Source organism: Eleginops maclovinus, chromosome 6 (assembly GCF_036324505.1).
Source record: "Eleginops maclovinus isolate JMC-PN-2008 ecotype Puerto Natales chromosome 6, JC_Emac_rtc_rv5, whole genome shotgun sequence".
NCBI lineage: Eukaryota > Metazoa > Chordata > Actinopteri > Perciformes > Eleginopidae > Eleginops > Eleginops maclovinus.
Window position 1 is genome coordinate 11,544,180 of NC_086354.1, and position 27,295 is coordinate 11,571,474.

Genomic DNA, 27,295 nt, shown 5'->3' on the forward strand with positions numbered 1-27,295 from the left:
ACCAAAGGAATCTCATAAATAATTGTCTCCACCTTTAGGTGCTCGAGGTCGGGTCTTTCCTGATTCACCACCTGGGCCAGGAGCTGGTCCTCTAGTCCGTCTCTGGTCACAGTGAAATTGATGAGGGTGGTCTGGGCCTGTATCTCTGGTTTGTAGTGAGGATTGGCCAGCTTGGTGTGGAGGATCAGTCTGAAGCTTGGGTTGAAGAAACACTCCTTGTCCCCAACCTTTATACAGCTGTAATAGAGTGGTATAGAGGAGGGAAGTGTCAACTATAAGAGAAACAAATTGTTGTTTTTTGTGTACAACGCACACTTTCACGTGTGTTGTCCCACCTTCCCTTCTTGATGGTGTGTCGTCCCAGCAGGGGGTCAATAACAGGGTCGATGCTCTCCTCCAGGTTCTCTATGAGGACAGTATGTCCTGCCACCACAGCCTGTTCTATCACATCTACATATCTGGAACAACATAAAAAAGAAAACTTCAGGTCAGGTCTCCCAGATCAAGGAAATAAAAGTGCTGCGAGAGCTAGCATCAGATATATAGCTCTGTGTCAGGGCCAGAGCAGGTTTATATTAAAAGACGACATCTCTACTTGAGGATGATAAAAGCGGATTTATAAAACATTCACCCTCTCTGCCCCAGACTGACGACTTTCAGGCTGCTGCCATAGCGGCTCTTGATCCATTTGATGCCTTGCAGCTGAGGGTCAATGAGGAGAGGCCAACGCTCACCTGAACAGATATACACACATTGACATTATAACCATATCATTGAATAAAGCAAACACTTTTATTGCAATAAAAGAGACTATAGTACCACTTTCTGCCCTTACTCACAGTTTGTGAGAATGGTTGCATTCTGAGTTGACATTTTGTCTCCTGGTAAGCCTTCATTGTTCCACTGGGCCACCATCGCTCCGTCAGTCAGCATCAACACTGGATCCAAGCCCTCCGTCATGGGGATGAGCATCTGGTGGAGAGATGAGGAAAGTAATAATAAAAGTTATAAATTAAATGTAAACAAAACCTCCTGTTGTAAAGACAGAATCCAGAGGAAGTCTTTGTGAAAAAGAGAGCTATTATTTTAAATCTAATATGTGACAAGAATACGTACTTTAGATCTTTAAGTAAAAATTCAATGTACTTGTACTTTAATTTAATATTTACACTTTATGTGACTGTACTCTTATGTACTACATCTCAGAGGGAAACAGTGTACTTTAACACCAACATTTTAATGTTGTTTATTTTGAATGTATGAGATAAACTGTTGAATACTCCTACAGTATTTGTTGAGAACATTCTCCATTCTTTTAATCTGAATGAACTGTATAACACGTCCTTGGTAAAGCTTGAAACTGCATCATCACACAGCTGAAAAACAGGACTGTTTTTTCTGAGCTCATAAAAAGCGATAGTAAAAATGTTTACTGCACTTTAAATACCTTTACTTTGAGTATGTAACTTAAGTTGGGTTTTGAATGCGGGACTTTTACTTGAAAATATCTCAATTCTTTTTTTCCCCACTGAAAGATAACCTTATAATTTAACACCGTATTCCTCATTGTAAGATTGTGACCTTCTGGCTGCGCAGGAAGGGCATCCAGAGGTTTTCCAGCAGCTCTCTCCTGTACTTCTTGGAGAAGGAGCCGGCGTAGGAGATGAAGGCCGCAGTGAGGAGGAGGTCTCCGCTAAGGGTTGCCTCCTGTTCATGGTACTGAGCCACTGAGTGGGCCCAGCGCACATTCTCACTCTGAAACATGCACATATAACATAAATACAATGAGACACTTCAGTATCTTACAAGAAGCACCTCTCATTCCTGCAAAATCAACTTTAAGAAACATGATTTAAACTGATCTCCCATTGGTCGCTGCTGAACACACCTCCAGTCCTTTGACCAGCCGATTGGCTAGTTCTATTGTCTTGTTGGTGCGGTTGACCTCTTCCTGAAAGCACAATTTCTCTGAAGTGGCTTTCTCAAATGCTGTTGTCAGAGTTTCCAGGCTGCTGTCCAGCTCCTGAGGGAAGATGTGAAGTAATGTGCAACATTTAAATAACCTGAAAATAAATGTAATAAAACTAAAGTAACAGTGTGAAGCCACACATTAACCTCTGTCTAGAAGGCACTCAGCAAGATAAACTGTGACGGGTATAGTTCAACAAGCTAATAAAATACGTCCAGGATCAGAATTATAAAGAGAATGCTCCAGGGGAAATGCTAGAGAGGTGGATTATAAGATTGCCTATAAAAGTCACTGCTTCAAGAAGGCGCTATTAGGACCTTTACAAAAGACTTAGTCACATCAATAACATGTGGGGCCATTTACACAAGAAGCAAACAATGTGTTCTCTTGTTCATCAGTTTATATGACAATCTGTAATGTTAGTTTATTACAAATGCAGAGAGAGAGAAAAAAAAAGGAAACATGATCAAAACAAACGTACAGCAAGCTTTTTCCTGATAGCCTCTAGTTTCTCAGCAGCTTCAGTCAGATCAGCGTTGGCCTGAGACAGACACATCCTCTTCATCTCTACCTCACAAGCTACCTGCAGAAAAAACAAAATACAAGAAAACAAAGAGCAGTTTGACCCAAAGGTAGCAATATTTTTTATGGGATCCCTAAAAAAATACAGCATAATAATCTATAGAAGTGTATGTGAACAACCACTGTGTCATACTCTCAAACAAAACCATAACCTGCAATAACTGTTTATATCATGAATAAAATTAACATCAGTGAAACATATACATTTTAAAACTGTAAATGTAGGACCACAAAGCAGAGTTGTACTTACAAAGATCTACCGAAGCAGCAATATTTGGGAAAAATAATATAGACAACAAGAATATATTACTATATAGTGAAAAAAATCACACACTGGCCTATGGATGACTGTAAATATGGATGACAGACAGTTTATACGTGTGCACCTCATGGAAGCGTATGATGTTGATCACCCAGGCACAGAGCCCTGCAGCAGCAGAGGATTTCTGTCTTACAAATTCGGGGTTGAACTCGGGGTCACTGAGGTGCTCGTCTCTCACGCACCTCACCGTGGCCTCGGGGATGTGCTCTTTGTCAAAGTTCACCAGAGCCTGCAGGAAGTCGTCCACCTGCACAAGCAGAGGTGTGTGTTGCGGAAATTGACAAGTCAAAAGCTACACACCGCATTGGCAAGATTATAATGTAACAGTGTTTGCTTAAAATCTCATTTTTTTCAGTGTATATACAGAATAGTGCTTTTTTTTTTTAGAACTCTTGTCCAAAGAGGCCAATAAAGCAGCTGCACACCACACATACATTAAAGAGGATACAAATCTACATGTATAAAGGCTATTAGTAGAATAAATGAAAATATGTAAAAGGATATATTAAGGAATAACAAGCAATCGATTCACCTTTACAACAAATATGAAAACACATTCACAATAACTACAAATATTGAATTCTTAGTCGGGTTGGCATCTCAGACGAGTGATGAGGAATAAAATAACCGTGAATCAGGTTAAATGTGTTTTGCAATATTTTTTTCTGCAGTTAATGAAATGTATTTGTGGGCTCTTTGGCTTCGTGTTAGTGAGCCATTAATCTAAGAAACACTACGAGGCATCGCTGTGAAATATCACCTTGCTCATGACCATTTTGGAAGCCTTCCAGCTGCGGTCTTTTGGGATTCGGCCTTGGGGAGACAGTAGCACCAAAACAGCTGCTGAGACGTTAGTGACAATAGCTGGAGGGTTGGGGAACGTCCTCAGCTCCGTCAGGTTCAACTGGATAAGCACACACACACACAAAACAATTAAAATAAATCAATTGTGGTAACAGGATTTGGGTTTTAAATTGATTTACCCTGTTCAGTGTATTGAGGGCTGTATTGGCGGCCTGCAGGGCAGGTTCAGCCTTTGCAAGATCGTCCTCAGTCTCCTGCTGCTGTTTGGTCACTTTAGCTTGGATTGCTGCCACCTGAATAAACATAAGCAAAGATACAAAAATCATTTGAACTCTACTATCTCGTTTTAAATAATTGTATTATATGTAAATGTATGTACACACACACACACACACACACACACACACACACACACACACACACACACACACACACACACACACACAGTGTTACCCTTTGCTCCTCTGCATCTGCCACAGCTCTCTCTTGGTTGAGCCTGTCTGTCTGTTGTCCAATTTTATCTAAGAGAGCCTCTATGTCTGAGTTCCTCTGCCACAGCTCCACCTCCTGCACTGCTAGCTTGGCTTTCAGATCTTCTACCTGAGCGACACGAAAAGGAAGGATATGACAAAACATGAAAATAGTACACATAAGGGAATACAGCACAACATACATTGTCTGACCTGTGAGGCAGTCGTCTGAAGTTTCTGCAGGCCGTTTTCTAGCCGCTCCATCTTCTGGGTCAGCTCTGTGCGTTTTTTCCCAAGCAGGTTGCTGTACAGTTTCATAAACTCCAGGAAACTCTTCGGGGTGGTGTAGTTAAAGTGTTTTTCATTCTGCTGGTACTTAACACTCACCTGTACCGTGTGGTTAAACAAGATGTTGTCAGAGAAGGTCAAAGAATGCCTTTTTTTCATCCATGGTGCTTTGCAACAACTCACCTCATTGACACTGGTGTGGGCATAGGAGATGAACTCACTGATAGACGCCCGCACATTTGGCTGCACATGATAAACACGCACAGAGACTCAGGGAATTAATACATTGGCACACATAGTTTAGAGTAACCAAATAGTTTTTAATAGACTTCATGAACAAACAACGTTGTCATTATTCATATTTATGGCTACAACTGGTTTACTATCCAAGTAATATTTCCGCTGTGAGTATGAATGCTTTATGAATGTGCTTTCACCTCCAGTCCAGGTATCTTCTCTATGAAAGTAGAGCTGACGGACTGCAGGGCGAGCTGAGGCCAGGAGTGGAACCAGTCTATGGCTGTACAATTCACCAGAGCCGGAAACTTCCTTGCACGCGTCCGCAATGTGAACCCGACTGGCGAGAAACACAAGACAACCTGGGGGAGAAAGAGGGTGGGCGTAGTTATATTTAGTAATCATTGATATGGAAGAAAGCAGGTATTACACAATATTTGGATCGCACATAATACTGTTTCAGACCTTGAGCTGTCTTCGTATCCTCTCAATAAAGAAGCTCCAGCAGTTGTCTCTGCTATCTATGAGTCCTAATCCTCTCAGCTCCATCCGAATGGAGGTCACAATCATATCCACCTCTTCATCACTGAACAGGTCTGGAATATCCCCTAAATAACACAGACAAAGCAAGGTCAAAATGTGAATTTGGTCCTATTTACAGTACAAAAGAATAATACAGAAATACAGTTGCTTTGTGCTGAGTGCTACAGTTTCTCCCTTTGATATTTCAGTATATTGAGTATATTGCTTTTGTTTACACAAGTGAGATTTCTGTGAGATTATGACCATCCAGGCCAAAGTTACGGACAGTGTGCCCAATCCGGCAGCTATAGCACTAGCTCTGCCATATTTAGAAGCCCCCTTTAGTTTATGGATTCAACTTGTGCTCACTTGTATTGCCTACTGACCGTAAAGGTACTGTATGCTAGTGGCTAATGGTCGTAAGGTCATACCAAACACACTTGTTTATTTGGACAATATGTATGTGTAATAAAATTGTGAATTAGAGTCAGTCGGTTGAACCTGGGAATTAATCAGCTTTATCCATACACCACTATATTAATGAGAAATATAATTCACTGATACATTTTCACAAGGTTTCTCATTCCACCCCTGTCCCTAACATGTATCCAACCTGTGTATAACGCATTTCCAAACACTGTTAAAATGATAGCTATTTTCACTATTTATATTGAACTTGATGATATTCCCTAAAAGAAAGTATGCTCACTTTAGCTTTTAACACACTAAATGCTCATCAACATAAAAGGTGTTTAGCACAGTCCGTGTAACCAAACCTGAGGCCAGCATATCGTTGATGAGCACCAGGAAGCGTTCGTCTGGAATCTGGGCGTCTGTATGCAGGAACACTGTCCCAATGTTCTTCACCCCCACCTTTATATACAATGCTGCTATATCACTCTAGAGATCCAGACAAAGAACATGTAAATATGGCATGCTCCAGGTTTACTTTACATCAAGTCATATCAAACAGTGAAGTGACATTGTGTATCTTATGTGCATGTGAGTATGAATGCATGTTTACCTTGAGGTCATTGATTCCATAACCTTTACGCAGTGTGATTTGGAAAACTTCCAATGAGCTGAGGAAAGCAGCCAGCCGACAAAGACTTTGCTTCCCGCTGCCCCCAACCCCCACCAGCAGGGCGTTACCATAAGGGGCCTCCAGGATACGACTGATGCGACACCTGAGCACAAACGACACAATTGATAGTGTGTGCATGCTCTATGGTTTACATGTGTGCTAATCTGTGTGAATCCTCCCTGGTGCATGTTATTGTGCAACACTCATTTTTCATGCAAATGTCTCTGTGTGTGACTTACACATGCTGGATGGCTTCTTCAAACAGTACCAGGTCCATGACGGCGTTCAGCTCATTATAATGCTCCAAAGCATCAGCCAGCGTCTTCTGGAGTTTCTCCCAGTCTGAAGCCTGACAAGACGGGCAAATAAACAAAAGTGACTCTCGGGTGAGGGCAGCAGTGTCCAAGTAACTATGTGGGAACTTCCAGATATGTAATTAAATGAAGTTCTTATCAAGACTTGAGTTGATTAACTTCCAATTCCAACCCCACACAGAAAAGAAAGGCAATTAGTTTTGCTAATGACAGTGCATTCATTCTCATTTATTTTCTGACAGATTAGACATGACAGGAGAATATGTGCCATAAGGTTTTTCAATATGGGAGCAGCTATAGTCTGCATACTAAATTGATCAAAGTCAAAAACAATTAAACTTACATGTTTTATTACCATGGTTAATAAAGATTAATCGATGCTTGATGGGAGCAACATTGTGTATAAACCATGAATGTGTCGAACCTGGTGATAGCGGGGCTCTCCCACTCCCAGAGCAAAGTGACAGTACACCAAGGGCTGGTGGATGAAGATGGACTCATCTATAGCCTGGAGGAAATGGGCGGACACAGATGTTTTTCACATTGTTGTATCTGGGGGTGTTGCTGTGTTTCTTTTATTAAAGGTATTTACAACTTGATTGTCAGTGATGAATGTTACATTACATTTACAGGATTTTTTGGGTTTTCTGAACATCGTTCACCCATGTCACAGAAAATCCATCTTTCCAAACAAACACACATTTGGCAATAGGATATGTAATCCAGATTATGGATGAATGAAGTTACAATTATTGACAAAAATATTGAAAAAAATGCTCTAATATACCATCAAAGAAAAATGTGTTGAGAATGAAAATTAACAAGTAAAAGAATAGCAAAATAAATAAAGAACAATACTATACAGAGATTAGTGTAGATGATTTCTCGAAAAGTAATGAAGGGAAGTTCACTTAAATTTACTTGGTTTCAAAAATGTCATGCAAATGATGTTGCCTGATTTAACAATAAAGGGTTTCTGAAATAGTCAGAGTGTAATTTTACATTTACAAATGTAGGGTCACATAGTACATTTCTCAATATCTTTAAAGATAAAGCCGTTGCTGTATGTTGCCTCTTCCTTACTTCAAAATATCTCTTGCCAGTGTCAAGCAGGATTTTGGTGAAGAGTTCCACATCTTTTTCTTCCATCAGTTTGTCGGAGTAGACCCTGGAGCTCTCATGCAGCCACAGGTTCACCAGGTCTGTGGGGTAACGGATACTCTCCGGCAGGGCAAACAGGATACCCTACACACCGACATACATGGAATCAGTTATCACATGATTCAGACACATTTCCTTCTCTTCATCTGTATAACTTTGTACCTGGAAGATGTTAGACAGATCTCGCAGGTTGAAGATGTAGTGGAAGCGTATTGCTGTCGGGAGGAAGTTCTGGCTGATTTTTTGGTGCAGACAGATAGCTGCCTGGATGAGAAAATCCAAAAGATGAATTGTTGAATAAATGTTTTGATGGATATTGGAACAGAAAATAGATGGTCATTACTATGGATAAAGTGGTACATTGATAGACTAATAATGGTCTTAATGTACAGTAGATAAATGAAACATACTGTAAGTGTACCTGAATGAGAGTTCCCACTGAGCGAGAGACCCCGTAGCTGAATCCTCCCTGCAGGAAGTGAGCTGACAGGATGCTGGAGAAGATGGTGGCTAATGCATCAGCACTGGGAAAATGTACCGCAAACACTGAGAAATGCCTCTGAAGGGTGTAAAGAGAGATTTGAAAATGACTTCCCATTAAGACGCTATAGTATGACTGGCCTGAACTCAAAATGTTCACCCCAAAAAAATTAGTATCAAACTACTTTTAATGTAACTATTAATTAGATCAGTTAATCTTTAGTTATTAGCATTTTAGAACATTCTCATTTCACTTCAGTTTTTTAAGATTGTTTATCTTTTCTTTTTGACTTAATTGTGTCTGGCTTTCACGGCTTATTAAACCCATTCTGTATTCATTTGCACCTGATAAATGACTTTGTAAAAATGCATAACAATCTAATTAAGTACCATAATTTTAGCACAAAGAGCAATGGTGATAATGTTTTTAGTTCATATGCACATGTGTGTGTATGTAAGTGTGTGTGTATGTGTGTGTACACATGCCTGTAGTCGGGGGTTGATAGAGAAACTCCCTGATGTTGGGTTCATACAGGTGATGTACTGGCAGTTATGTATTTCCTTTAGTACCAGGCGTTGTCTGTCATACCTACAAAAGGTGTAGTATAACTATTAACGGCACAGTACATGTTCGTACATACAGATTTGAGTGTGTACGTGTACTATACATTCATGCTAAATGTGATAAATGTGTGTTTCCTGGTTTGGTCTTACCAGTGGTTGTAGTCGAGGTGCTGTCGTATGAGTGTGTGCGGCTGGACTGTCCCATAAACATCCACCTCTGGCATGTTGAGGTCGTCTATGAAATAGATGAGTCTCTTAGCCGTAGGGGGAGCAAATTTACGACCAGCTTTCTTCTCCAGAGGTTTCTCCAGGACACCTGAGGTCCATATAAAGCAGAAGACAGTTGATGAAAAAACCTGTGGGCTGTGCTTGCAGCAAATGACTTATGAGTAATGTATTTCAAAATGCAGTCTGCAACAGGAAAAGATAATTAAAAATACATGAATAAATCATGTTCAATAAATCAAGTGCAATGATTCTTTGTCTTGATGAGGGCATACGCAGTATGGTATTACAATGAAATTTCAAAACTCTGTTATATTAGACAAAGTCAGAGGCTTATTTGTAGCAAAGACTTACATTTACTTACTTACTTTTCCCTTAAATACACAGTTTACCTAAGTAAAGTAAAGTACAAATATAAAACAGATTTAAAAACAGAGCAAAGGCATCTAAAAAATATATTCTACTAGAAAAAAACAATATTCTTTTACACGAACAATTGAAATACATCACTGTCTAGAAAATGAATAACATCAAAATAACTACATAACCTAATTTACCCCCAAAATAATGATCAGTATTAAAGGGAAACCATGTCATGCGAAACATGTTACATAGCTTTATTTATTACGCATGTTAGTAGCAGTATAAATTAAAGTATAGTTTTCAAAACCCCGACAGGGCCATGAAAGTGTGTAAAGTCGATTTTATTTTTAATACGCACAAAACTCCCCAAAATATCAGTTTCATCCTGTGATTCTTACGCTGCAGCATGGCTGACGTGGTGTAGTAGTTGAAGGGGACTTTAGCCACTATGTAGTCCTCCTTCAGCTTGGCAACTTTATCTGACACCAGGATGGTCTTGCCCACTCCTGCGTTGCCCACTAGCATGATAGGTTTTCCTCTCTGGACCAGCAGGTCCATAAAGTACGTCAGACACAGGGTTTCTGGAGTGTGGACCAACACAGTCTGAAACACACACACACACACACACACACACACACACACACACACACACACACACACACACACACACACACACACACACACACACACACACACACACACACGAAGCAGGACCTTAAAGAACTGGTCAATTCAGTTTGAGCATAATTTAAAGTAATTATCTTCTTTGCACACAAATCATTACCTGTAGTGGTATATCAGGCTCTAGCTCAAAGGGCAACATCTTCTCACTCCATGGGGTGAACTTTTTTGTCTCAGAGTCAATGTAATAGTCAAAGACGGTGCCCTGGGAAGGAAACTTCACCGCTCTCATCTCTTTAGACCACCAGCGGCTGAATTCTGCCCGGTAGTCATTCAGCTGGTTGTTGGGAAAATACGATATCATAATGTGCCATAATAATCTGAATTTGAATAGTGCAATAAAAAGAATTAAACTCTTCAAGCAAGTATTTAGTCACCACACACATGGTCCTGGAAGAGGGCCCCTCCAAAGGCCCAAACACAAGCGAAGACAAAGTAGATCTCATAAAGTTCTCGCGGTGAGTCAGGAGGAGTGTTGACCTCTGTCAGCAGGCAGTCCAACAAGGCACACAGTGTCTGATTGGCCAAAACACATACATCTGATTGGTCATTACATCGTAACATATTGCGCTTTGAGACAATATGCAGAAACACAACATCTGGCTAAAAAACTATTGAGAGACAGATTGTAATTGTAAATATTTTTGTGACAGTTTAGGTGAGATACACAATGAGCATGTTGTGTGTCTTCACCTGCACCATGCTGTTTTCTGGTATGGGAGTGATGGTTTTCAGGTTGCAGCGCACTTGTTCCAGGCAATACGGCACGTATTTATCAAACAAAATGGTTAAGTTGGCTCGCTCTGATTGGGCCTGTCTTGTGTCTATCCAGCTTGTCACATACCTGGATATACAGTTAAGATATCAGGTGTATAATTTCAGAAAAGCGAAGGAATAAGAACATGATTTTATGAGTGTGTTTTTGCTTTTTTGTGTCTTACGAGCTCCAGCCAAGATCCTGAGGGTTGACAAAGAGTATTCCAGCCCTGGACACAGTAGCTGGAGTTGCTGCCTTCAGATGAGAAATCTCAAACAGTAGACGCATCGAGGAAGACAAACTGATCCTCTCATTGCTGGCAAGAGTCAGAACCTGGAAAAAGTAGAGGCACACTAGGGTTTTGTTCAGCTTAAGCATTTGGTGATATTATAAAGCAGCGAGCAAAAAGCAGCCTGAAACATGCAAAGTGAACAGCACTGAAAGCATATTAACATCTTTGCATGAAGGACAACATTCTTGATTATAAGAATGTAAAGAATAGAAGAGAACAAAGAAGCACTCTGACCTTATTGTCATCCATGACTGTGTTGAGTGACTCAATCCACATAGGGTCGATATCCCCATCTAGAACAATCCATTTTGGTCCATCATGGCCCACTGAGGTCAGCTCTCTCATGGTAGAGGAGAACAGACCTAAAGCAAAGAGTAAAATATACAGTGGCATATCAATACCGACACAATTACATTGACCTATGCAATTATCAAATTAATAGAAAGTAATGGAATCACAGCCAATGTATTCAACATCAAAATTATACTAACTAGAGCTGACTCAGAACCAGAAAATGTACTTTGACAAATTCTAATTAATTCTGTAAAGAGGCTTTGGAATAAATGATGGGTTTGGCACCAAAATAACTCATTCTTGACAGCAACCCATAAGCTGGAGAAAAACACTAGAACAGTGTGTTAAATTCCTTGTAAAATCCTCACCGTCTTTCCACTCTCTGGTCGCAGGGTGCAGGTATCCAAACAACTCGTCTGTGGTCACAGCTTTCGGGTTGATATCGTTCCATACCGTCTTCATCTTCATGTTTGCATACGTTCTATGGAGAGTCTTCAAGATCTGTGTTTTTCACATAAGCAAATCTCTTATTGTTTACTAGATGATCCGTATATGAAAACAATGACATTCAACTCTTCCTTGACTAAAGCTCAAGGAGACCCAACATTTTTTCTTCAGTCTTGTAAAATACACTTAACAGTAAACTGAAAACATACGAGTTCTGGTACAGGCTTATAAGCCACCGATTACTAAATGAAAAAATACATGAGCAAATACTATTTTGTATGTATTAATGGAAACAGTGTATAAACAAAAGTTAACCTGGCTCTTTCCGGTTCCTGGTCCACCTACTACAAATACAGAGTGCCTGACTGCCAGCAGCTCCTCCAGCTGGGTCACCTGTAGACACAAACAGTGAATACATTTTGAAAAATGACATACATTTGTATGTACTGAATATGAATTAATTTGTATATTTATGTTCCCAATGAAAAGATCTACTGTGAGTTTTATTTACCAAAGTGACATACATACAGTCTATGTTTTCTCACACATCACAAACAAACTAAAACAGTTTTGTTTTTCTTTCAAACAAATATATATGATTCATCATTACAACTGAAACAGAGGAATTCTGTCCCTAGAGCAGAGCATAGTTATGAAGCACCTTAAGTATGAAGTTCTCCTCAGGCTGCAGACGCAGTTCACTGACTGACTGGCGAACAGCGTTCTCCAGCTCTGGGTCTCTCTTCCTGGGCACGTCCAGCTGAGGGAACAGGTCACTGATGAGCCCGAGGAATATCGGCACGTCACTGGTCACAATCTTAGGCAGGTTGAAGTCCCTCAGTGCCCGCATCAGCACCTGGGCAGGAAGAGACATTGTGGAATAAAGTAATCTAAATGCAATTATAAACTCAGATTTCCCAAAACCACAAGTCACATGAGTGCACAAATGTTCCCCATATCAACTTCCTGTGAGATCAGTGTGAAAAACAGCATTAATGATTGACAACAGATTGATGCCTACCTGTTCCTCAGGTCTGCTGCGTTCCTCTCTCTTCAGAGACCCAGCCACAACCAGGACTGATTTGATAGCTCTCAAACCCCAATCATAATGATCCTTACAGTAATAGGGAAGAAATAAGTGATCAAGCAGTGAAAGCAAGGACTATTCTGTGTCAAGTATCTTTTATTTTCCGGTACAGAGGATGATTTTCAAAGCAGCCCAAAGACATCAAATGTATCAGTCATAATGATCAGTGCAAAGACAAAACATGTTCAACAAAAGAACGACCAGAGTGTATTCAGAAGCTTCTGTTATTTGTGTTCCTATTTGTTTACCATGTGCGGAAGAGTGGAACAAATGTGGAATAAGAGTTACAATACTCAATTCTCTAGATTAAAAAGGAGAACACCTCCTAAATCAGAATTACAATAGTATGTCCATAGCATAGTAAAGTGAGTAATAGTAAAAAAATAGTAAAATAATATTGAGAATGAGCTACTCTCTAAGATCATCAGGAAAAACATACATTAATTTTGAAAATGGCATAGCTCTACTTTTAGTAGACAGAGGTTTCATGTACCTGTTTGGACAGCAGCTCCTTACAGAGAGTGTAGAGGCTGATGAACTTGCGTGCCAGCAGACGAGCGTCTATGAAGCCTTCAGCAACCAACATGATCTCACAGATCAGCTCAAAGTCTGGGATCACCATGGCACAGGGCCTGATAAGTTAGCAAAACTCATTTTAGTCATTTTTGACATTTGTAAACTCTTGCAATACTCTTTCCTCAGTTTAAATATCAGACCTGAATAGAGCTTTGAGGTTCTCTGGGAGCTCGGCCCTGCCAGCGTAACCAGGGTTCAAAGTGATGAAGATCCCCACTGTTGACTTCAGTTCAATCTCTTCTCCCAGGAAATGGAACCTAAATGCACACAGAAACAATTACAGAAGGCTAAGCAGGTCTGCAGAGGAATCTCAGCCTGGATGAGAAGACAAATTAATTTGCACACGTAGAGTTCTACCTTTGCTTCTTGTTGCGTACAGCATCTTGGATAGTCTTGACCTGCACAGCTACCACAGACAGCACCTCCACTGAGATCCTGTTGAATTCATCAAAGCACCCCCACACCCCGGTCTGAGCCAGACCTTTATAAATGTTACCTATGGACTGAAGACATGTGGTGGAGGCAAAGGGAGTTAGTTCAGGGCTGGATTGAATATAATCGGCAGAATGAATAGAGTAAATATGACATCAACGGACAGTACAGCGAACATCTGCACAGTACCTTGTAGTCCATCTGTTCTGAGCAGTTGAACACATAGACCATGATGCCCAAGGAGCGTCCAAGATCTTTAGTGGTCTCCGTCTTACCGGTGCCTGCTGGGCCTGAGGGGGCACCGCTCATAGTGAGGTGGAGGGACTGGGTCAGTGTGATGTAACACCTAACAGAGGCAGGATAGAGATTTAAAATTATAAAAAAAGATATAAACTGTTAGGTTCTCTGGTCCACACTTTTCCAAAGTGGATTAAAGTGTATGTTACAAATGTGGTATGTTATACAATATGGTCAAATAAAATGAAATTCCTTTCCAATGTCTTTCTTCACCGCCTAACTTACAGAGGCCCCATGGCACCTCTCTCTTTCAAATACACTTTTCACTTTCTGTAACAATGTCTAAAGTCTGTGTGCTTGTGTTTCAGTGTGACATACAGTACAGTACTCAGTGTGTACCTGTCAGTGAGAGGAGTGATGACCAGTCTGTTAGTGTTCCCCAGGTATTCATAGCTGAACTGGAACTGGGCGTCACAGATGTTGATGTAACAGTGTCCGGTTTCGTCATCCCAGCGATGACGTAGCTGGGACAACCAAGCAAAGGCCTGGCCTGTTGTCACCTACAAGACACATAGAGTTACACTAAAATCATTTTATGGTGTTTCTTTGCTGCTTTATTCAGCAGATGAGTGTTTCAGCATTACCTTCTGAGTTATGAGATTGGCGACCACATCTCGAGCATGGACATCAATAGTGCAGACAGTCATAATTTTCTGTCTGTCCCCAGGAGTTAAATCTCCAAGCAGCATGTGGATCAGTGAGTTCAACTGAGTGATCTAAAAACCAAAAGTCTGAATTTATCACTGAAAACCCGAAAAACTATTTGGAATGAACTATAATAAACTAACAATTAAATAATGTATCTAGAATATAATCTGCAGATAAACCAATTATGAATATAGTATTTAGTTTTAGCTCTACCTAACAACATGTTAAATTTATAGCACAACCTGTTTCCTGTTGTAGTCTTTAAGAGCTGTCTCAAATCCCTCCTCCACTCTCTCAAAGGCAATGCCCACGTCTGTGGCCCACCACACCTGACTCCCAGTCAACCCTACCTGTAAATGGAGAGAAAATAAGAGGCAGACAACAGATGATTTTAGTCTTCATAACGTTTCAGTTGTAGTCCTACAGACATTGCATTATCAGACCTGTGCAGGGAAGTCGAACATCCACTGGTCTCGGGGTTTATCCTCATAGGCGGCTACAGCCTCCTGGATCTCCTTTCTGACAGTGCAGCGCATGGTGCTCTCTAAGGCACTCAGCCAACACTCTGCCTGAAGGCACAAAAATGATTACACATAGCAACTGTTTGCAGACATGATATAATACATACTGTTAATATTATGAATAAGAGTGAAATGTAAATATAGTGGTAAGGTAAATCTACTTTGCACACACAGAAATCTAATTCTGTTTTTCAATACCTGTCCTTCACAGACACATGGCTCAAAGAATGGAACATATTCTCCCTCTCGGCTGTACATCCCTATAGCAACTGCCTCCCCATCTTCCTCTCGTCCTCCACCTCCGTCTGAGTCCTTGAAGCGAAGATCTGCTATGTTGTCAAACAGCTTCAGCAAGTGTCTAGTGACCTGAGTAAAACACATAATGATTAATAAAGTTCATTTATTATTTTCGAGGTTATGTTGTGAAAAATCGTCAAATAAAAATCTTATATTTATTATCATTCCCCACAAATCAAAGAACTGGATGGAAGAAAATATTGAAAAACATGATCAGATTGTGATCAGTCACCTGTTTGGGCTGTGTCCCCTTGGAGACAATCTCCAGCAGGTCTGAGGCAGAGACAAAGTAAAATCTGGGGAAAGTGAGTCTCTTTGTCTCCAGGTACTCGGCCAGGGCCTTCTCACACACAGAAAGCCTCTGTTGCAAAGTCTCCAGGTTCTCCAGGAACCCAGGCTGGTTAGTCACCTCTAACACATTACTGTTCTGCACCACCTCAGTCATCAAGGTCTGGGGGGTGAGAAAGAAGATAAATCAGAGAAAAAGATCATTTGGAACAACATTAGGATGTGGTTAGCCGGATGCATGTCTTATGTACTATGTGTTAACTGAAATGGTAGAAGAAGTATTCAGATGCTTTACTGAAGTAAAAGCAGTCTGTGAAAAAAACTCCACTACAAGTAACAGTCTTGCATTCTAAACCTTACCCAAGATAATCTACATCATGTAATACTTGTGTTTGCAGCATGGCAGTCCTGTGAGAAACACCCATCTCTAAAAAGTAAAGTTTTCCTGAGTCTAAACGTTTGATATTCTACGGAGGATTCATCATCCTATTAAAAAACATACATTATTCCAAAATCTCTCAGTTAAGCCTTTTTTACTTGAGAGTAAAAGTAGGAAAATGTGCGATACAATATTTGCCTCTGAGATGCAGTGGAGTACTGCATATAATGTAGTTGCATAAAAGGGAAAAAACTCAAGTAAATGACAAGTTACTCCTAATTATACTTAAGAGAATAACTTGAGTAAATGTACTTCCACCTCTGGTTACCTGGAAGTCAGAGTGAATTCCCTGGAAGCGCTCAGCATCATTGGCCAGCTGGCAGCGGATGTCGTGGCTGTTGGTGAAGATGCTGTTGAGGTGGGCCCATGTACGTTGAACGGACATCCAGGTGGAGATGACGAGGTCGGCCACCATCAGCTTCTTCTGCCATCCACTCACTTCTGCCTGGAAATACTCCACATACTTACTCATCAGGATGTTCTGCAGCTGCACCTGTAGTGAAAGAAAAGGAGGGGCCTTACATCCTGTTCTGTAAGAATCTTCTATTATGACAGAAAGCACTACAGAAGCCTGAGAAGGATATGTATATTGAGCAAGGCTCAGCATTAAACCACTGAAATAAAGTAAATATCACATCTGTACTTGAGAGAATCAGCACAGTTATCACGCTCACCTGGTTGTCCTCCAGTGTTTCTATCAGATTCTCATCGGCTTTGAGCAGAGGGGTTCCTGTGCTGCTATGAGTCTCATATGATAAGGACATGACACTCCACGTCTGGGTTATCTCTGCCAAAACCTGAGGAAATTCAGCCATGTTTCTTTAGAATTGAGCAGTCAAAATTACACATTTAAAGATGTCACTAAATATGCTATTCATCTTATTTCAGAATAACTCATTTGCATTTAATCTTTCTTGTCCATTGTGAGCCTGCATCATAATTATTTTTCAGTATTTTCTTTTAAGAATATGGTAAAAGTGACAATTTATAATAAAGGGATTTGGAAAATAATTTGTCTTTAAATTTAGGTTTGTTTTGTTGGATAAGATTCCTTTTTAAAAACATATGTCTATCAAATTATCTGATTTTGAACTTTGAAATGCAGTATGGCTATATATAGTACAGCTACTACATTAATAAACAGGACACTATTCTACAATCAAAAGCTATCTTTGACACTCACTTTCTCAATAGCCATTTCCTTCACAGCCTTGTCCACTATGTTTTTGACCTCATCCTCTACACGGTGAAGCTGTAATTCCAAAAGGTCCCCCAGGGTGGTGCCTTCCCCCATCACAAACCTGACCTGAGAATGAAAAGCGATACACAGCAACCATGAGAGTGATCCGATTTCAGATACGGATAATTGGGCTCACTGAACCGTGCAGGTCATTACAGGCCTGTATGTTGAATGAATGTTGAGCATGTAGAGAGAAGATTCAACTCTACTCAATAGCGTGGCAATTATCAAAGTGAAGGACTTAATTATTGATGAATCATTATCGAATAGGATTGTTTGAGACTTAGTGGATAGTGTCATACCCCTGTGGTGGTCATAAGCTGTTGCCAGTGTCTCTCTCGGACAGCGGAGTTTTGCAGTTCGTTGACGGCTCTCAAGGAGGTCAACAGGTTCTTTACAGTCGACTCCAGACCTATGTAGACGTCCCATGCCCTCACCTCCTTATCCAGCATCTTCATTTCCTTATATATGCAACAATAATAGTCAATACGTTTGAAAGATATTTACCATTTTTCTTTACCAGGTAAACATTTTTTGTCCATGAAAGCATGTTATACTTTGGCGAATCGCCTGAGCTCCATGTCCATCTGCTCCACATTGATCTCCTTCCATGGAGTCTTGGTCCAATCTTCTATACTGGTCTGGCACAGAGAGGAGAATAGAAATATTTCATCTGAGAAAATCAATTTCGCCATACAGCCCTACAGTCTTAAAGGTCAGCGATAGATAAGGAATTCACAGCAGGTGGGTAAGTGCAGTGTCAAAACGTCAAAAGGCTGAGCCTCAGTGCGCAGGCCTTTCTGTCTCATGAAAATACCAACATGCAGTATTTCTTTTGAGCTTATAAACATTTACCTTCACAAAGATGACCATGTCCCAAACTGCTTTGACCAGTATGATGTCAGAGCGACACTGGCGAAGTTGCTTGTAGTCTGGGAAGCTGACCTCAAACAGATCAGCTGTGTCCTGCAGCTTTTTCATTTCTGCCTCCATCACTGCTACTCCTCGATTAGACTGGAGACAGAGATGTTTTGTGGCTTGAAATTGTATTGCTTGTTCAATTCTATTTAATTATGCACTCGAGACACTACTAAGGGCTCACCTTATCCATTAGTTTATATTGTTTCTCTACATCGATCCTAAAGATTGACTCGGTACGAAACTGTTCTCTGAATTCATGCTGCTTCACCTGAATTAAAAAAGAAAAAGCTGGTCCATTAAGGATTCATTGCATATCTCTCTCCATCTCACAATTTATAAAGGGTAAACTGGGGGGTGGGGTGGATTTAGTCATATATAATGCAGGAAAAAGTGGGGAGGTTTATATGTCAGATATTGAGCTCTTTGCAGGGGGGATACAACACCGCCCCCCCCCCCCCCCCCCCCCACACACACACACACACACACACACACTCACCTCAAACCGGACACATTTCCTGCGAATAACTGAAACTTCATTGGATTGTAGTGGCGCCACTTCATGTTTAACCGTGAATGCAATTTTCTTCAGACTATTCCACTTCTCGGGCAGCTCCTGTGTTTTATGGTGATAAAAGGAAGAATGTAATGTAATGATATACTGTATGTAACATATCTGCCAGCACTCATGGAAAAGTGTGGATTTTGTGCATTAGTACACACTTCTAGCTGCGTGTAGACACTCTCTGGCAGCTGCTGTCCGTAGGTCTTGAGGAGCTCTGCAGTCGATTTGAGAGGTTTGAAGTGCTGATTGTTGCTGATCTGCCTGTCTCGTATGGCCATGAGGTGTCCCATGATGTCCACAAGGCCTGCATAGTCGCCATCTGACACCTTTTTAGAAAGACCAAAGGCCGTGTCCTGGACAAAAGAGGATAATTCTCTCACGCTGCGGGAATGAGAGGAAGGAGGATAATGTTAGGGCACATATCCTTAGTTTAAGAGTTAAAACAGATTGCTATAAGAAAGGGTTTTGCTATTGTGGGCCAGTAACCACAACCAGAAAACATTATAAGAAAAGTGGTCATTAATACGTTTGCATATTAAGGCCATTGTAGGTAAAAGAAAACATAACTAATGAGCTGGGGGAGGAAGGTAAAATTCAGATCTTTTTTATATTTAAGTTGGAAATGTATAACAAAACCTACCATTTTCAACCTACAATGGCTCAAATATGGTGCTGCACATTTACAATGTCTTTAAAAACTTACATTGTAGACAGTTCCTAGCTCTTTTTGTGTTTTTTGCCTATATATAGTATGTGTGTGTGTGTGTGGCCAGGCTTTTGCATGCTAACCTCTGGTTCACGTGGTTGAGCAGGTGCTCCTTGAACATCCAGCTCCATCTCTTGATGACATTCATCAGTGTGTGCTTGAAGGGTCTGATATCTAGCTGTAGCCAGCCACAAAACACCCTCCTGTCTTCCATCTTGCTCACTCGTACATACAGAGACTCAAACAGGTTGATCTGCGATGAAGAATAAAATAATGTGTCGATTCAGAGACATTGATCAAAGAGAAAAAAGCCTAAAGTCAATAGTGAATAAAGGCTTTTAGAAGTGAAAATGTGAGGCACCTGTTCTTTGAAGTTGTCCAGAGTGGGTGGATTCTTTTTTAGCTCGTAGTCAGCATACAGCTCGGCTTCCTCTGTACTTAACACATGGCCGTATAGTAGAAACTGCCTCATGAATTCAGACCTGTGAAAAAGGAAAAGACGACATTCCTTTAGAAGAATCTCTTCTTTAGCAAACATCTTTTTTATGGGTATTTATACTCTTCAACAGATAGTAAATACATTTTGTACAAGAACCTGTACTTCAGATAAAGAAATTTGATAAAGATTATAAAAACTCTTTTGACCTGTCATCTGTCCAGAGGTAGCGATAGCTGGCAAAGGATCCCTGATATTCTCTGACCTGAAAGCCAACACAATCTTTATAACTGTGAGCCTGAAAGTATCATAAAAGAGCCTCCATATGGGGACAGGAACTCATACCTTAGCAATAGCTGCGCGAGCCCGTGAGCGGATAACATGGCACATCTCTGACAAATCCTCTATTTCATTTATATCGCACTACAAGATGAAGAAACAGGTTAGATAAAACAAAGGTGCAGGGTGTGCGGATATATTTTATCATCCATATAAACCTAGAATCCAATCTGTACAGCACCTGATAGTTATCCAGCTGTTTATGCTTTGCCACTCTGGGAATGAAGGATGCCATGTTGGTGATGTTGGCCACCATCTTATCCACAATATCATTGAAGTTACCGCTTTGGCTGAAGTCCAGCGAGGGGTCGAAGGTCATCTCGTTGCTGTTGAGAACCAGCTGGACCTCAAACAGTGGTGCGATGCGCTGGGCTGCATCTGTGTTGTCCATGAGGTACTGCAGGGAGCAGCGCACTGCACTGGAGAAGCCTGTCAGGATCATCCTGTCCACATAGTCCGTGTAGCCCTGCCACTCACTGCTGTTCAGGTCTGTCACACCCAGCAGGGACTCGCTCTCCTGGAGAGGAGTGGAAGAGTGATGAGGGGTTAAAAGAAAACTTCACCTCAAAATGATCCTTTGTAAATAATTTACTCACCATGTCTTACATTGTAATGTGATGGAAATGTTTATTGCATGTTAAACAAAGAATAAAGAAATATAAAAGTCTTTATTAATAAATGTAAGTAGGGGCTGCATTTAACAATAGCAACTAAACATATTCAAGTACAAATTTGTTTCAAATGTTATTTTGCTCTTGTTAAATTAGCCCCATTTACTTTCTCCATTTTGGATCCTTAAGTGTGGAGGCATGCAAGAACACTTTTCTTATATTACATGTCATCCTTTAAGAAGGAACAAAGTTGATCTGATAATCACATGTACAGTAAGAATATGAAAGAGTTATGTAAAAAAAAAAAAAGCCCTTCTCTAAAGCATCAAGAGTAAGCTGAAACAATATACCTGCAGCAGTTTGTGTATTTCCTCTCCTGTACTGGTGATGAGAGTGTGCTGTTTGGAAACACTCTCGTCAATGTCAGAGAAGATGAGGAGAGTGGATCCACGGCTCTTTCTGGTGATGAAGGCATGATGGCTGAATTTCCCCATAAGGGCCTGGATGGCCTCCACATTAGCTTTACTCTTCTGGATACGACTAGAAATGCTCTGGTGACAGCAAATAGAGGAATATTACAACCAGTAATTAAATTCCCTTTGGATGACAGCTGCATGTTGCTTTTCTCTTTCAGGAGTTTTTGCCATAAAGAGGAGAGCTGGCTTGAATGCCCGGATTCATGTTACTTTTGCAGGCGACATTTTTACAGAAGCTTTTCATATTTTTATTGAAAAATAAAATCTAAAATAAAGCATTACTTTATACATGTCAGCAGAACAGGTGTAGATGCTTCAAAAAGGGTTGGTTTGTTTGTCTGTTTGATAGAAAAAATACCGATCTGAAGCCATGGGCCAGTGAAGAACCCATTTAATTTTAGAGCAGACTCCAAATTTGAGATGTATCAACCCATTATTTTTCATTTATGTAAACAACATTTAAAGGAGTTATACACTTCCCAAGGGCCCTTCTAGTTGACAATGTAAGCAAAACAATTCAGTACCTTGACCAGGTCTCGTGTGCTCTGAATGTAGTCCCACAGGTCGTCTTGAGCCCAGCTCAGCTCCCGAAGGGCCGGCTCCAGCTGACGTCTTGTCCCATCCATCTCATCTTTCACTAATCCCAGCTCCACTGCCAGGATGGTGGTGTGCAGCTTGTTATACCATTGGGTCACCAAAGTCAGTGTCTGTGTGTACTACAGGATACAATGCAGCATTAACCCTTAAACTCCTCAATTATTTCCAACCGGTTTCACAGGCCACATAGATAACAAATATAACTGTTTGATACTTATGCAATACAACACTAACAGCTTAGTTCCTTACCATGTGGAGTCTCTCCCGTTTGGAGTAGAGATGGAGAGCTGCTTTTGGAATGTTTTCGTTCTTCAGCATACCCAGATACTTCACCTCCCTCAACACTGATGTCAGCTAGGGACAGGCGCAGAGACAGGGTGATAAATGTAACAATCCAAAAATCCATGTGGCAATTCATTGTTGTGTTTAATTGTGAAAGCAAAAAATCTAAACAAAAAGGATAAGCATCTTCGAGTGGAAATCTCATTAACATTGGTACAAAGCACACACATGTATTTCATTAGAAGAAATGCTCACAGTACATCTGATTAGTTGTTTATCCTTGGCTTATAGTGCCTACTTCTGACAACGGCAGTACAAAATATGATTGCTGCTGCTCTTTTGTTTTGCCTTGTTTAATTATTTCGATGTTGAGTGCCTTTTGTGATTTACTTGTATCTGCTCAGGTACTGTGGATAATTTTGCTTATTTGTAGACGCAAAACTGTTGCTACTTTGAGACACACCAGTTATTGGATGCTGAGAAAGGAGATTGTGGCAAATATAACATCTTTTATAATTTGAGGACAGACTAAATCAATATTATATTGTGGAAATCAGTGACATGTTGAAGCAGAAAATAGTATAAACTGTATATTTAAAATAATTGAACCTCTAATTTCTGGCTTAATCGCTAACATAATATGTTAATCATGGAATGACTTTCAAATGTTTAACATATTATACTTTCCTGTATGTAGGTGTTAGCAGGGACGGCTTTAAGCACACTGCTGCCCCAATTCCACCCCAGGCAAATCCCTTTATAATTAACACAATTAGATTGAATAAATATTTGGTCATTGCCACTTCTAAATCATTGTGCTTACTGCAATACTGAAGTTGACCTGGAACAGGCCTGTGTTAGCGTCCAGTGTGAGCAGGGGGTCCTTCAGGTGGGTTTCACAGACTTCCTCAAGGCCCACAGTCCACTCTGAGAACAGCTCCTCATCATGCTGGTCCAAAACCTTCAGAACATGCTGACACTTTTGGAGGATGTCATCTGCTTCAGCTGACCCCAGAGGCCTGGAAGATCAACAGTACATAGTAAACTCAACAACAGAACTACTCTGAACGTAGTAACGTGATGGAATTGTGTCTGTGTAGGATAACTCTTTACATATTGGCCAGCTCGCAGAGATTGCTCCTGTTGGTGAGGATGCGAATCCGAAGCTCCTGTGACCATTTGAGGTTCCCGGCAACATATGGCATATTCTTCCCCAAGACAATACAGCCTGACCGCAGCTAAAACACAAAGGTTGAATTAACTTGCCTGATAATGGGGTCATACATTACTTTAAATAATACCTTGTGCAAATAAGTTTGCAGCACACATTTCAATTTTGAATAACAATACAATAGGTGTCTTACTAAATTGAGACATCTGCAGTTGAGACAGACATTAAGGCATAGTTTAGTGACACTGTTTTCTGATCCTGTATTTTTGTTTATTCTGAAGTAATCGTGTCAATCATGTCTTTAAGAATATTGATTTCCTTTTAATCTCTCTTACCCCATCTCTGTGTTTATCCAGTATAAATTGACAGTAGTCTACTTCCTGGTTAAACATTTCCAACAACACATTGTAGTTAGGCGAGAACAGCTGGTGGATCCTGGGTCTCTCAAGCAGGGTGCTGAAAATCTTCAACGACTAGATTGGACACAACAAAAACAGCAAGACATCTTTAAGACATTTAGGAAGAATGACCAAAGATATTTATAGGATATACTTTTAACCATCCCTGGCTCTTAATCTAAGCCACCATCAAGTTCCAAATAATGAATGCATGCTTCTTAGCACAGATCCTGAAAACATGCAGCATATCAACACCTTGTCCACAGATGACCTGGAGGTATATCAATACAGTAATGGCCTTTTTGAGGAGGGAGATTAGACGTATTACCTTAAAGTTTGACTTTAGGTTTTTGGAGTGTTGGAAGGCCAGATTAAGCACAGTTCCAAGCCTCTGGTCAAAGTCTCTGTTCTGCTCCATGAAGCGCCTGTAGTGATGCACAAAATCCTGGACACAGGATAAACAGGAAAGAATGTATTTTGTCAAACCCATTCCTGATTTAACAGCTTTGAGTCCACCTATTCAACTCTATCCCATTTTCAGTGCATTGAAAAATAATTTGAAACACAGATCAATTTCTGATTCAGTTCCAATTTCAATTGGCTTTGTTATAATGGAAGCTTGTATAAAATAGCTAATAGATTAAATAAAATAATTAACCGAGTTATAATGATGGGTGTCACTGATTTTTTGCGTGTTCCTTGGCAACCACTTTGCTTTGCTATTTTTCAATTAGTGTACTGCTGGGCAGAAAAATAACATCTAATTGTTATTTTTCATTATTCGGCTGTGCCTGTCAGTGCCACTTATAAATTGCTGTGATTCACAGGCCTTTGGGGCTTATTGATTTCATAGCAGTGTGATATCAAAGACAAGTCTAACCAACAATTTCACTGAGCCTCACATCATTACTATAGTCCAGGGGGTCGTATTTGCTCTCTCTGAGGGCCCTCCAGCGGTCATGAAATTCCTCGCTCATGCTGAAGACCATCTCACTCAGGACTTTCCCTCTGGATCCACCCAGTTCAACCTTCTCCAGTTTCAGAAAGTCCAGCGCTGTTGCAAAAAGTTCCTACACAGGAAAAATGTATCACACTTAAGAAAGAAACTCTCTGTAGGGTACACAAATATACATCAAAAAATAATCTATAGCAGTTAAGCAGAGTGGTGTCTTCTAGGGGGCAATATCATATTCTTAGAAATAATAGCCAGAAGTGCACATTTTTAAATGTTTCAATAAAACCAACACAAACAGAGCTAAGACTCCCACCTCGATCATAAGCAGCCTCTCCATGATGCGGTCTGATCGCTGAAACACCAGTGCTGCCGGAAAATCCCACAGCTTGACGAACTGGCTGTGTCTGTAGTACTGGGGGATCTGCTGGCGGTGAGTGTGAAACAACTTCTTGAAGGTGCGCAGAACTGAGATGGTTATCTGGACTCTCTCCACCCCCTCCTCCAGCTCCATTTTAAACAGCTCTTCAGGGATAAGGTAGGCAATGGCCTGGATTCAGACACACAATCATATTAAGAATCTCAAAGATAGACATTATGTCCCCCTCTTTCCCATACATACACACAGAAATGCATCATTGTACCTTTTCAATGATCAGGTTGCAGAACTCCTGAAGGAGGACGACCATTCGTTGTGGAGTGCAGTAGTATTTAGAATGGCTCCAGATGAGACAGAGTGTGTGGAAAAGAGGAGGCAGTAGAGCGTCTACCTGTGGGACACCCCTCTCCTCCAAGTTGCCGATTAGTTTCCTTAGCGGACGCAGATACAGATCTATGTCCTCTGCTTCCAGCACCGCTATACAAATCACACACAGAAATAGTGATCGATAACTTAAACCTAAAAGAGGGTAAGTTAAAAATATAACTACTTAATGTGTTTCTTAAATAAAAACTTAACAAGAGGTTGGGCTGTGAGTAAATTATTTAGGATTTATTACGGATCACTATTGCCGGTTTACCTTCATTGACTTTAATGCGGATCTCGTTGAAGGAGGAGTAGTAACTGCTATTGACTCTTTTAAGGATCTCCATGATGTGCTCTGTTTTAGGACTGTGGATCTGAAAATGACGAAATAGTAGTAAGGTGTGCTCAGTGGCATCTTTTTGGTACACCTGTACAATATAATGCATTTCAATACAACACCTCTGCCATAAATGCTACTTTCATAGAGTTCATAATGTACCATTTTTGATGACATATTTTGACTGTACAAAATAATGTATGTGTTTGTCACTGGAATCCTTAGTGGAGTTGCTATGTCACGCAAATGCATGTGACATCTCCTGACATTTAATAGTTCTGGCATTTCAAGCTGTGAAAATTTGGTATTTAGGAATCTAATATCTCAGTCTATGAATTAAACACAAATCTACTGGTACCCTAAGGACTGTAGCTACAGATAACAATTTAAACTAACTGCCCCCCTGCCAACTTCTACAGAAACAGTGTCATACTTGTGACTGGATGCCCAGCAGGTTTTCCCTTTGAGTGGTCCAAAACTGGAGCTCCACGTTGGGGCCTGGGTGGTCTCCCCTGAGCAGCAGCATAGCAGAGTCTTTCTTCAGGATGTTCCATATCTGTCCAGACCACTGAACTATCAGAGTTTCTATAGAGTATAACAAGCCACGGTCCAGTGGCCAACCAGTGGGGCTGAGGGAGACAGAGAGGGGGGCAATGGGTGTGGGTAAATATGGCACTATGGACTCCATTTGAGAAAAAGTAAAGTAGGTAAACTACAAATGGGACAAAAATAGTGTTCATAGTCATCATAGTCTGTTTACGATAAGGTTCCTTTGTTTGTTTGACACAAACAGGGTTTACTGGAATTACATGGTAATGTCTTGTTTGTGAATCAGCAACTTACCTATCATCAATTAGTAGCAGTGCACAAAACTCACAGAAGGTCGCAAGTCAAACTAAAAGAGTGCAAATTCACCACCAAGGACAGTGCCATGAATTTATCAATTTGTAGGGCTAGAGATGCAAACTTGCTCAAACCTCAGTTAGATAAAGCATCAATGATGTATACAGACCAAACATTCAGCCAAACCTCCCCTTTGCCACTCTCTCTGCCTTCTCTCTTTAGTAGGGGACTGAGGGGG

The 27,295-nt window shown here is 40.6% G+C and overlaps 1 protein-coding gene across 1 annotated transcript in view; it reads right to left on the minus strand.

The window, feature by feature from the left end:
• The window catches only part of dnah9l (dynein, axonemal, heavy polypeptide 9 like), a 34,366-nt gene extending 8,142 nt beyond the window's left edge, over nucleotides 1-26,224 (minus strand). Inside the window, exons 1-69 of the mRNA XM_063885921.1 lie at nucleotides 26,152-26,224; nucleotides 25,777-25,988; nucleotides 25,449-25,682; nucleotides 25,083-25,250; nucleotides 24,509-24,625; nucleotides 24,118-24,255; nucleotides 23,725-23,849; nucleotides 23,435-23,630; nucleotides 22,579-22,683; nucleotides 22,257-22,448; nucleotides 21,607-21,807; nucleotides 20,827-21,162; nucleotides 20,652-20,729; nucleotides 20,516-20,571; nucleotides 20,232-20,352; nucleotides 19,954-20,123; nucleotides 19,323-19,545; nucleotides 19,099-19,215; nucleotides 18,784-18,870; nucleotides 18,537-18,695; nucleotides 18,239-18,322; nucleotides 17,984-18,142; nucleotides 17,625-17,747; nucleotides 17,116-17,238; nucleotides 16,710-16,934; nucleotides 15,947-16,165; nucleotides 15,616-15,783; nucleotides 15,340-15,465; nucleotides 15,139-15,246; nucleotides 14,833-14,964; nucleotides 14,588-14,748; nucleotides 14,141-14,297; nucleotides 13,877-14,022; nucleotides 13,660-13,776; nucleotides 13,437-13,575; nucleotides 12,878-12,970; nucleotides 12,518-12,712; nucleotides 12,172-12,249; nucleotides 11,778-11,910; nucleotides 11,350-11,477; nucleotides 11,008-11,156; nucleotides 10,760-10,910; nucleotides 10,451-10,582; nucleotides 10,170-10,343; nucleotides 9,784-9,988; nucleotides 8,948-9,113; nucleotides 8,720-8,822; nucleotides 8,175-8,312; nucleotides 7,916-8,017; nucleotides 7,676-7,837; nucleotides 7,017-7,100; nucleotides 6,518-6,627; nucleotides 6,219-6,381; nucleotides 5,971-6,094; nucleotides 5,138-5,280; nucleotides 4,873-5,034; nucleotides 4,619-4,678; nucleotides 4,361-4,534; nucleotides 4,131-4,277; nucleotides 3,857-3,970; nucleotides 3,634-3,777; nucleotides 2,938-3,120; nucleotides 2,451-2,552; nucleotides 1,889-2,023; nucleotides 1,582-1,755; nucleotides 840-972; nucleotides 632-734; nucleotides 336-458; nucleotides 33-237 (exon numbers count right to left, since the gene is read on the minus strand). Coding sequence (XP_063741991.1) covers nucleotides 33-237; nucleotides 336-458; nucleotides 632-734; nucleotides 840-972; nucleotides 1,582-1,755; nucleotides 1,889-2,023; nucleotides 2,451-2,552; nucleotides 2,938-3,120; nucleotides 3,634-3,777; nucleotides 3,857-3,970; nucleotides 4,131-4,277; nucleotides 4,361-4,534; nucleotides 4,619-4,678; nucleotides 4,873-5,034; nucleotides 5,138-5,280; nucleotides 5,971-6,094; nucleotides 6,219-6,381; nucleotides 6,518-6,627; nucleotides 7,017-7,100; nucleotides 7,676-7,837; nucleotides 7,916-8,017; nucleotides 8,175-8,312; nucleotides 8,720-8,822; nucleotides 8,948-9,113; nucleotides 9,784-9,988; nucleotides 10,170-10,343; nucleotides 10,451-10,582; nucleotides 10,760-10,910; nucleotides 11,008-11,156; nucleotides 11,350-11,477; nucleotides 11,778-11,910; nucleotides 12,172-12,249; nucleotides 12,518-12,712; nucleotides 12,878-12,970; nucleotides 13,437-13,575; nucleotides 13,660-13,776; nucleotides 13,877-14,022; nucleotides 14,141-14,297; nucleotides 14,588-14,748; nucleotides 14,833-14,964; nucleotides 15,139-15,246; nucleotides 15,340-15,465; nucleotides 15,616-15,783; nucleotides 15,947-16,165; nucleotides 16,710-16,934; nucleotides 17,116-17,238; nucleotides 17,625-17,747; nucleotides 17,984-18,142; nucleotides 18,239-18,322; nucleotides 18,537-18,695; nucleotides 18,784-18,870; nucleotides 19,099-19,215; nucleotides 19,323-19,545; nucleotides 19,954-20,123; nucleotides 20,232-20,352; nucleotides 20,516-20,571; nucleotides 20,652-20,729; nucleotides 20,827-21,162; nucleotides 21,607-21,807; nucleotides 22,257-22,448; nucleotides 22,579-22,683; nucleotides 23,435-23,630; nucleotides 23,725-23,849; nucleotides 24,118-24,255; nucleotides 24,509-24,625; nucleotides 25,083-25,250; nucleotides 25,449-25,682; nucleotides 25,777-25,988; nucleotides 26,152-26,224 — 9,987 coding nt within the window. The remainder of the gene's footprint in view (nucleotides 1-32; nucleotides 238-335; nucleotides 459-631; nucleotides 735-839; nucleotides 973-1,581; nucleotides 1,756-1,888; nucleotides 2,024-2,450; nucleotides 2,553-2,937; nucleotides 3,121-3,633; nucleotides 3,778-3,856; nucleotides 3,971-4,130; nucleotides 4,278-4,360; nucleotides 4,535-4,618; nucleotides 4,679-4,872; nucleotides 5,035-5,137; nucleotides 5,281-5,970; nucleotides 6,095-6,218; nucleotides 6,382-6,517; nucleotides 6,628-7,016; nucleotides 7,101-7,675; nucleotides 7,838-7,915; nucleotides 8,018-8,174; nucleotides 8,313-8,719; nucleotides 8,823-8,947; nucleotides 9,114-9,783; nucleotides 9,989-10,169; nucleotides 10,344-10,450; nucleotides 10,583-10,759; nucleotides 10,911-11,007; nucleotides 11,157-11,349; nucleotides 11,478-11,777; nucleotides 11,911-12,171; nucleotides 12,250-12,517; nucleotides 12,713-12,877; nucleotides 12,971-13,436; nucleotides 13,576-13,659; nucleotides 13,777-13,876; nucleotides 14,023-14,140; nucleotides 14,298-14,587; nucleotides 14,749-14,832; nucleotides 14,965-15,138; nucleotides 15,247-15,339; nucleotides 15,466-15,615; nucleotides 15,784-15,946; nucleotides 16,166-16,709; nucleotides 16,935-17,115; nucleotides 17,239-17,624; nucleotides 17,748-17,983; nucleotides 18,143-18,238; nucleotides 18,323-18,536; nucleotides 18,696-18,783; nucleotides 18,871-19,098; nucleotides 19,216-19,322; nucleotides 19,546-19,953; nucleotides 20,124-20,231; nucleotides 20,353-20,515; nucleotides 20,572-20,651; nucleotides 20,730-20,826; nucleotides 21,163-21,606; nucleotides 21,808-22,256; nucleotides 22,449-22,578; nucleotides 22,684-23,434; nucleotides 23,631-23,724; nucleotides 23,850-24,117; nucleotides 24,256-24,508; nucleotides 24,626-25,082; nucleotides 25,251-25,448; nucleotides 25,683-25,776; nucleotides 25,989-26,151) is intronic.
• Nucleotides 26,225-27,295: the final 1,071 nt, after the last annotated feature.